Below are 10,564 nucleotides of genomic sequence, written 5' to 3' on the forward strand. Positions count from 1 at the left end.
GGAGAGGAGGAAGAAGAGGAGAAAGAGGATGAAGAGGAGGAGGAGGAGGAAGAGGAGGAAGAGGAGGAGGATGAAGAGGAGGAGGAGGAGGAGGAAGAGGAAGAGAAGGCCGACAGCTGTGATGGCACCTCTGGTAAGATACACTGAAAAGACAGAAGCAGGGAGATAATGAGGTGGAGAGCAGCCTGGGCTACACCTTAGGACGAGTACGACAGCTCAGTGGGTAAAGGTATTTGCTACCATAACTGATGGCCTGTGTTTGATCCCCAGAACCAACAGGGTAGAAAGACAGAACTGACTCCTGCCACTTTTCTTGACAGGCATCACAGCACAAGTGCACCCACATATACGTACATTCACACATATGTACACACAAAAATAAACAAATACCACAGGACCCAGATTCAAGTCCCAGCACCTACAGAGTAGCTAAAAACCATCCCTAACACCAGGCTGAGTGGATCTGATACCCTCAAACAGCCATCACAGGCACTGAACACCATGGAACACAAACAAAGATGTGGGTAAAACACATACACATACGGTTATATATAAATATTACACATATTTATATATTATAATTAAAATCTAAACAAATGAATGCTTTATAAGAAGGATGAAATGAAAAATGGGAAGAGGTTTTTATTGTCTATTTATGAATTTGCTAACAGACACTGCAGAAAATAGAAAAAGCGGTCAGAGGGACTCCTTACTTTGGAGCTCGGGATGGAGCTCAGCAACATGACACTTACCTAGGCCGTACAAGGCATGAGGTCACAGCAATACCAGGTGAAGAGAACCTCTTACCAGTTGACGTAATTGTTGGATTATCAAAACTAATGAGCATGTGAAACATTGGGGTTTTTGGTTTTGCTTTGTTTTTTTAAGAATACTTTAGTACAGGGTATATGGTATTCTTTATCAGAAAAACCCACTATTTGTTTTTAGGAAGAAATTGTTTACATGAACTGTTTATATATGTTATACTTCAGAAAAACTATTCTAGTTTTGTTGGTATTTTATGTCTGTTCTAAAAAAAATTCAAAGCAGATTGACAACTTACTATTTTGCAAGCTCCTTTTATTCCATTCATTAATCATAGGCAATATACATACATACATATGTGTGAATGTGATGGTCATATATGCTCAGCCCAGGGAGTGGCACTATTAGAGGGTGTGGCCCTGCTGCAGTAAGTGTGGCCTTATTGGAGCAGGTGTGTCACAGTGGCTTTAAGACCCTCATCCTAGCTGCCTAGGAGTCAGTATTCTGCTAGCAGCCTTCAGATGAAGATGTAGAACTCTCAGCTCCTCCTGCAACATGCCTGCCTAGATGCTGCCATGTTCCCACCTTGATGATGATGGACTGACCTTCTGAACCCGTAAGCCAGCCCCAATTAAATGTTATCCTTTATAAGACTTGCCTTGGTTATGGTGTCTGTTCACAGTAGTAAAACCCTAACTAAGATAACATACATATACATATTATACATACATCATGCTATGTTGAAAGGATGGGTTGCTTATTCTGACTTCAAAACAGCTCATGATGGGTGACTCTGATCTTTCAGAGGTCCTGAGTTTGGTTCCCAGCACTCATGTCAAGTGGCTCATAACCACCTATAACTCCAGGTCCAGGGGATCCAACTTTGATCTCTATGGGCACCTGCACTCTCATGTGTGGACACCCATCCCCCAGTCAAATGCCCAATCACACATATACATAATTAAAAATAATTACTTAAAAACATAAAAAACACAGATTTGGTACCTCTTTGCCAGAATCATACTGGATGAACGCTCTATGTTGCTCAAATGAACTTAAATTAATTTTAATTTAAAATTAGCAATAGAAATCTTTTTTCTTTTCTTTCTTTCTTTCTTTTTTTTTTTTTTTTGGTTTTTCAAGACAGGGTTTCTCTGTGTAGCCCTGGCTGTCCTGGAACTCACTCTGTAGACCAGGCTGGCCTCAAACTCAGAAATCCACCTGCCTCTGCCTCCCAAGTGCTGGGATTAAAGGCATGAGCCACCACCGCCTGGCTTCTTTTTTTTTTTAAGAGTCTTGCTATGTGGTCTAGGTTGACCTGGAACAGCCAACGCTCCCAGTTTCTGCCTCTCAAGGGTTGAAATTACAAGCATGACACCAAATATACTACAATAATATAAAACTCTAGAATAAAAAAAAATACCATGTGTTTCAAAGCCGAAATTATAAACTTTGTATTTTTTAATATGTTGTACTAGCATGAGTAATACTCATATATCCATCTTTAACACCAGTGAAAGTTAAGAGAAGAAATAGCGTAACAGGATTAATATGGTAAACAAATCCGTCTCCCTCTAGCCTGCTAATTCTACTAAATCTATTCCATCTCCTCTCAAACCTTGGAGGCCTTCAATGAGCATGATGGTGGATACTTGCAATCCCAGAACTCAGGAGGTAGAGGCAGTAGAATGTCAACTCTGAGACCAGGCTAGCAAGATAGCAAGATCCAATCTCAAAGGTATTATAGTCAGGAATTCTACTATTGTGATAAAACACCATGACCAAAAGCAACTTGGGGAGGAAATAGTTTAATTCATCTTCCATCTTGTAGTGAGTGCATCATCCAGAGAAGTCAGGGCGGGAACTCAGGGCTCAACCTGGAGACAGGAACCGATGTAGAGATCATGGAGATGGCTCATCCATTAAGAGCACACTGGCTGCTCTCCCAGAGGCCGGGGTTTGATTCCCAGCACTCACATGGCAGCTCACAATACATGTAATTCCAGTCCCAGGGAATCCAATGCCCTCTTTTGGCCTCCACATGTATGTGATACAGAGATATACATGAATGCAAAACACACACACACATACACTCTCACACTCACAAACACACAGAACAGCTTTTAAAAATGTATTCCAAAGGAGAAGCTGACTGAGAGCCTGTGCTCTTCCACACTCTAACAGACCCTCCAGAGGAAAGTGCCTTTAGTGGAATGCACATGTAACACTACAGCGAAAGGCCTGACTCTACTTACCACTTTTTGATAAAATATGGGAATGAATCAACTTCTCTGAGCATCAGTTTCTTCACAAGTAAAATGGAAGAATAACTACCAACCTTACAGAGCTGTTTACAAGCAGTAAATTAAGAAACACACGTGAAAGAGATAAATACACTGTCCAATGTTAGGACATAAAATCAAATTACCAGATAGGAAATTGGAGGACAATTCTTTTATTTTATTCTCAAAATTTAAAAACCAGTATTTCGGCTGGACCTGGTGGCACAGAGCTATAAACCCAGATACACTGGAGGCTAGGGTAGAAGGATCACAAGGTCAAGGTGCCTGAGCTACAAGGTGAGTTCAAGGCCAGCCAGCCTGGGCAACTTAGCAAAACCTCGTCTCAAAAGAAAAAGCACAAGAGGGACCTGGGGATATTGTTCAGTGGCAGAGCACGTCTTACCTTGTACAATGCCCTAGGCTCCATCTCTAGTACCAGACGGGAAAACCTTTAGCCGATTACTTAACGGGAGGATGAACAAAGCAGACAGAAGCAAGTGTGCCGCAGTGGGAACACCTGAGTCACCAGCGTCCACACGCAAGCCATCTACTCCATCCCCCACACTCACCTGCCTCAAAGCCCTGCTGAGCTAATGAGGTTTCTAGGGGGTAAACAATAACTGAAGCCTCCGTCAGACCAGCCTGTTCCCATAAAACTCAAAAGGGAGCCCAGCAGAAACGATTCGGTTGCTCTTGTGCTAGTGAACCTGATGCTGCTGAGGCTCAGTGACGAGGACCTTGTGAAGTCAGTACTTACTGATCTTTGAGGTCTGTAAACTGCTTCTCGAGGTTGGACATCTCATCGAGACACTCCATCCGTCTCCTCTCACAGTCTTCATCATCCATCTCTGCTAGTACAAAAACCAAGAGGGAGATATCAAAGATAAACCCTCAGGGCGGGTCTGGAGGCACGCTCGTGGGACCCCACGCCTGGGAGGCACAGGCAGGAGCATTGAAGGTTTAAGGCTAGCTACAACTATACGCCACATAGCATGTTTGACGTCAGCCTGGGATACATGAGACCCTCCCTGTCTAAAAAAATCAAAACCAACAAAAAAGATAAAACTGTTTCAAGTAAATCTGAAGCTAGTCCAAACATATAAAAATGTTATAATATGAAACTGGACATTCAAGGTCTGTATTAAACCTTAAAGGAAAATGAACAGTCTTTATCCAAAATAATCACCACTATAGAATTAATGTAATGTCAGATTACTTAAAACTCCCACAGTCTCTAGAGCGTCTAGTGTATCCATTTTCCAGTCTTCTTCAAAGCTATGAATGAAATAATAAAGTCAATGAAGTAATTAACTCATTTTTGATTTTACATTAATTCTTGTGGACTTAGCACCAAAAATGACTATGTTCATAAAACGTCAATATTATTCAAAAAACACACTTGGAATTCTCTCTTCACAATTTTAACACGGCACCTGTGGTGGTAAATGACTGTGATCCCAGCACTAGAGAATTTGAGGCAGGAAAAATGATGAAGGTTCAAATCTAGCCTGGGCTGAAGAAAAAAAAACTAAGGAGCTGAAAAGCTATCTCAGAAGTCAAGAGTGAATAAGTAGAAGACCCAGATTGAGTTCTAGAATCCATGCCATGGTTCACAGCCACCTCTAACTCCAGTTCCAGCTGCCCCATTCTGGCCTCCAAACACACTAGACACATGATTACAATTTTCTTTTTAATCTTAAGAAACAAAACAAACAAACAAACAAACAAAAAAACAGAAGATGGATGAGGAGGAGACACACGGCTGATTACCCCATCACATAACAAAAGCAGCTAATAGCTAGGCAGCATGGTGCGTGCCTTTATAGTTGCGGCACTAGAGAGACAGAGACAGGCAGATCGGAGTTGGAGGCCAGGTTTGTCTACATAGGGAGTTGCGGGCCAGCCAAGGCTACACTGTGAAACCTTGTCTCAACAACAACACAGAGTGAACCAGTCCCATTATGTTTATCTCACAGAATGTTGGACTGCCACTCACCCTTCTATTGTTCCCTCTCCAGATTACTGCCAATGAGAAGGAGCAAAGGAGAATAAGATAAGCGAACTCTCAAAGACAGCAACTATCAATTACCAGGCCTGCCCTAGTTTCCCATCTTCTGCTTTTACGTCACATGTATGCAACACATCAAAATAACAGGGCACTAACAGAGCTGTTAAATGAACTATACCCAGGGGTGGGGGGGTGGTAGCAGTAGCACAGCCTTTAATCCCAGCAGAGGCAGGTGGATCTCAAGTTCAAGGCCATCCTGGTCTAGAGATCCAGGCTAACAAGAATAGCCAAGGTTACAGAGAGAAACAGTCTTGAGAAAGAAGGGAAAAATGTCAAACTAAGAGAGCTACGGCATGCAGTTATTTTCAGATAGCAAGGAAGTAGATGATGATAATTTTCTAAAACAAACTTAAAATATTTACGCCTCTTAATAACTTACTCTGTAGCTCTTTAAAACAGCCCCTCAACTGGAGCTATAACCCAGGGCTAGAACACATGCCCAAGCTGTTTATGGCCCAGGGTTTGACAGGGAGTGGGAGGGACATCACAGGGACATGACACACACTCATACACACACACACACTCATACACACACAACACTGGGTTCTTCAAATGTTTTTATCGTCTAAAATCTGGATTAAGGTTCTATGCCCAAAGAATCTGTCCAGTACCGAGGTTTGAGAAAAAAAGAAAAGAGAAAGGATCATGATATGCAAGATGCAGTAGAATACAATCGTAGAAGTACAACTGTGAAATGCACTTAAATGATTGACTTGATCTTAAAAAAACGGACTTTTAGTTCAAATTACTATTATGATCTTTGTAAATTATAGTATTATTTTCTAGGCTGAGGGCTTTTTTTTAACATGTTAAAAAATCACAACAACGTAACTACTAGAAGGGGAGAATCCCAACACACACAATTTGATGAGAACTTGGCTCCCATTAAAACCCAAGAAGACAGGCTGGACAGACAGCTCAGGGCTTCTGAGCACGTACTGTTCCTGCACCCACACTAGGTAGCTCACAACCACTTGTAACTCCAGCTCAGAACAGCCAGGGCCCTCTTCTGTACTCCGTGGGCACCTTCACTCACATACCCGTACCTACACACAGACATATACACATAATTAAAAAGGAAATCTTAAAAAACAAACAAACAAAAAACCAAGAATGCTTGACTATAAAAATGCTTTGCTCCTGGGCTACACAGCAAGACCCTGTATACCTATATCCCACCAACAAAATAAAACAACAACAGAACACTTTTCAGATCGAAGCACTGTATGCAGAGTCTAAATGTGATTCTTAATCCCTACTTCACGTTAAACTGGCTAATTCTGAAGTCTCACCCATGTCCTCGGCTAGGCAGATGACCTCAGAATTATATTTCTCAAACCAGGCGGGTGCTAATGCTCCTTTTCCTTCTGTCAGTGTGGACCTTCTTACTTCTTACATAAACAGCGCATGCACGTACAGAACAGCAGTATGCTCAGAATACTTTTATCTTCCATCTTCATTTCCATATTTTATTTTTCCATTAGCGTCGACGCTGCCCACACCCCTCCCTGTATCTGAGCGTCCTCTTACCTCACTGCTAACTTGCAGCCATCCAGTCTTCTGCGGCTTCCGACTCTCACAGCTACAGCGTTCTTTGCCTTTTCAAGCTTCTTGGTCTCCCAACCAAACTGGCTTCCTCATTCTTCCACAAGCCTTGAACTCTGGCCTTTGCACTTTTTCTTACATTCCTTCTCCTATATGAACTTTCCACCTTAACTATCCCAACTCAAACTCTTCAAAACAAGGCAGCGGCCCTTTCCTCCACTAAATGTGCTCACCGCGAAGATCTGGAGTCATTCCTCCACTCCTAACTCCAACAGCATTAGCCACATTCAGTCATTCATTTGGCAACGTCATCAAGTGGTAACTTACAACACGTTTTGTTTTTTTAGATATTTTTATTAATTCTTTGAAAATGTTATACAATGAACATACTCACTTCCCCTCCCCCAACTCCTCCGGATCCACCCCCACGTCCCTCCCTGCCTTGGTGTGTGGGTGCCTTCCAGGGGTCATGCTAACAAGTGCCCATAGCTCGTCTGCTAGTGGTGGAATTTCATGCCCACCTCTACCCCTCCGTACTGGGATTTTTGTCTGGATTGAGTCTGCCCAGGTCTTGTGCACACTGTCACAACTCGCATGAATTCATGTATTCAACGGTCCTGTTGAGTAAGCAAAACGCTGTTCTTCAACGGAGATAAGATAACTATAAATTTATAACGCATGCTGAGTAAAAACTCTTCCTCATAAATATTTACTTTTTGGATGGCTTTGACTTATTGACATTACATTCTTCCATGAAGTACACTCTGACAAACAAACCTGTTAAAAAGGTGTGGAGTGATACCACACTGTCATTAACCTGTTATCAATGCTTCCCTTTACATGGCCAAAACCAGGGTTAGACAAAGAAGCCATTCTCAGTCTGTCATATGGTCAGACAGAGAAAGATCCAGGAAATCAGTTCCATTCGTCTTAGAATGACAATTATTAACGACTTTCGAGGGGTCAGAAACAGCCCAAAGTTACAAGATAATCAAAGCTCCAAGATTCTGGGAATGTCAACACTGGCCACACCGTCCAGATCAGGCTGGTTCCTTCTTCCTCTTGAAAACTTTTGGGACATACTATGAACCAGAGAGTTCCCAAGTCAGTCCCCTGATGACAGTACTGGTGACAGGCTGACCCGCAAGTATTAATGAGTTGCAAGCCCGCCAAGGGTCAAGACAAATCTATCTATGGTTGCGGGGACTACAGTAAAGAGGTCAGTGGTGAGTTAAGGGACATTTCCAGTCTTCCAGGCCAGCCAGCTGGACATTCCACTCCCGAGTCGGTAGCCCCAGGGTACTGCCAGGTGACCCTAGGGCGGGCCCCACGGTGGACGGAATCGCCTCGGGTCCCTAAAGCCTGCGGGCACCCAGCCCACCCGGAGCCGGAGCTTGAGCCCGCGGCGCCCCGCAGTTCTCGGTGTCAGAGGCCGAGCCAGTCTCCGCCCCTTCCCCATCTCCCCGCCCCGCGCTCGCAGCAGGACGCGCCGCCCGGCGTGAGCACCGCGGCCTGTCGCGCGCCCGGCACAAGGGACCCGGCATCCCCCGCCCAGCTGGGTCGCGCACCTGAGCTGTCCCCATCCTCCGAGACCGACGAGCTCTCGGTGTCCTCGTCTTCGGAACTGCTCCCCTCGTTCTCCGCGTAGTCCACCTCCATCTCATCGTGATGATTCGTCTCCTTCTTATCCCCTCGGGAATGGACCGGCATTTTCCAGCCACGCCGTCGCTTCCCACTCCCTTCTCCCAGCCCGGCCACTGCCGCTTCAGTGAAGGGCGCGCCGAACGCCCCGACCCACCCGGCCGCGGAGCTCGCTCCGAAACCCTCGATTCCTCCCCACCCCCGGCCCGAGCCTCACAACCTAACCCGCAGGCTGTGCGCTGCGAGTTCTGCCATTGGCCAAAGCTGTCCCGGAGCTGGAGGCGTGGCTTGCCTGGCCAGCGAACGATTGGTTACCCGTGATTACGGCGCGGCCTTCCACTGTGTGTCGGGAATTGTAGTCCTTGGGCCTCAGCGCTTCAGGGGCTGTGGGTTTCTAAGGCTCAGCTGCCTGAATCACTTCTCACTTTGGACTTCAAGTCCCACAAGGCAGGAAAGCTGACACACTGGAACGCAGTTTATAAACTAAACAGAAACAGATTGTGCGGATTTGGTCTACACTTATCCTTTTCCCGCCAATTGGTTATCTGATCTGCCTAGCTTCTCAAAAATGGGAAAAGAATGTGGAAAGGTCCTTTGCCTGAAAGGGTCTTTGAATACTCTATGGGCCTGGAGGACTACAGAATCGTCTCTTCTACATTAGTAGTACCTTTATTACGGCTAATAAACTATTAAATTGAATTGTATGTGTAAGAAATAATTTACATTTTTTAAATTTTCATAAAGAAATTTTAATTGTTCTTAAAATTTTTACAACAAAAAATACAGAAGGGAAAGAAGTTGTATCAGTATTCAATCTCGCATTCTTTTTTTTTTTTTTTATGGAAGAAGCTACCCGTTGATTTAATTTCAGGTTCCAATGAAAAATAAATGTTTGACTTAAAAAGATGTCATTTTTTTTTCAAAGACAGGATTACACATACGACGCTGTAACTACCATAATAATCGTAACTTATAACTGATCTCTTTTATTCTTTATTGGGTTATCTTGGTAGGTTCATTGCATGGGTTAGATGAGTTGAATTTTTAGTTTAATAGCCCTGAGGTAGGAGTCAGTATTATGTCCATTTTGTCAACAAGATATATGGTTCTAGTATTCAAGGGACACAGGAAGTAGAATGAAGCTTAGCTGTCTTGTAACTTACTCTGTAGATTGACCTTAAGCTCCGAGATCTGCACGGCTCTGTCTCCCGGGATTAAAAGTGTGTACCACCACACCTAATTTAGCTGAGTGGGATCTGTTATCTCCTAGAACATGAGATTTGGCTCCATTCTACTTCCCGATGCCCCTTTAAATATTTTTCCTTTCTCAGCTTGCTCCTTTTCTTACAGGTTCAGAGGTTCTGTCCATTACCATCAAGGTGGGAGCATGGCAGCATCCAGGTGGAGCTGAGAGTCCTACATCTTCATCTGAAGAAGCTATAAGACTAGTTTCCAGGGAGCTAGGATGAAGGTCTTAAAGTCCATGCTCACAATTACACAGTTCTTCTAACACAGCCACACCTACTCCGATAAAGCCACACCTCCTAACAGTACCACTCCCTGGGCCAAGCACGTTCAAACCATCACAACCACCACCATATCCCCAGTTTCAGATGCTCTCCTGTTCCACCAGATGATGGCTACGCTCTTTGCTCAGCACCACTGTCCTTCTTTCTTGTTCTTTTCTTACCAGGCTATATTCAGGCAGTGTGGGTCACCTATAGGACTGTGAGTTCCTTGAGAAGAAAGATTGTTTTAATCAAGTATGAAAATACAAGGCAAAGCAAAGTTACTGTGTATGGGGGCCGCTACTGTGTTGTAACCACCCAGTTGTTAGGATCTGAGAATTTTAGCCTAACAATATCAGGCCTTCCAATTTGCAAGAGAAACTAAAATCCAGACTGCTGTATAGAATGTCAAGATACAAACACTGACTTAGATGACGTTCTTTCTTTCTTCCTTTCTTTCTTTCTTTTTGTTATGAGCATGTTTATTGAGACAGAGTCTTGCTGGCCTTGAGTTCATAATATGGCCTCACCTTCCTGAGAGCTGGGATACTGGGACACACTCCTGGTCTTGGGTTCTGCTTCTTAAACGCAGATCAAATAAAACAGTTGTCGTCAAAAGTCCTTGGCCCCAGTTCATCTTTGTTATATCAGTAACCAGAGAGTGTGTGCTAAATAGTACCGAGATCTCTGGTCTCTACTTATGCCTTATACTGTTAGGTACTTTAAGTCAGTTCATTTGATCTCTACCACAAATC

General features: G+C 43.8%; 1 protein-coding gene across 1 annotated transcript in view; it reads right to left on the reverse strand.

Moving 5' to 3' along the window:
* The window catches only part of Brms1l (BRMS1 like transcriptional repressor), a 34,532-nt gene extending 26,061 nt beyond the window's left edge, over positions 1-8,471 (reverse strand). The window contains exons 1-2 of the mRNA XM_028782012.1: positions 8,229-8,471; positions 3,805-3,895 (exon numbers count right to left, since the gene is read on the reverse strand). Of these exons, the coding sequence (XP_028637845.1) occupies positions 3,805-3,895; positions 8,229-8,370 (233 nt within the window). The 5' untranslated portion in view covers positions 8,371-8,471. The remainder of the gene's footprint in view (positions 1-3,804; positions 3,896-8,228) is intronic.
* Between the last annotated feature and the right edge of the window lie 2,093 nt (positions 8,472-10,564).

The sequence above is a fragment of the Grammomys surdaster genome, unplaced genomic scaffold, assembly GCF_004785775.1.
Source record: "Grammomys surdaster isolate TR1022 unplaced genomic scaffold, NIH_TR_1.0 98, whole genome shotgun sequence".
NCBI lineage: Eukaryota > Metazoa > Chordata > Mammalia > Rodentia > Muridae > Grammomys > Grammomys surdaster.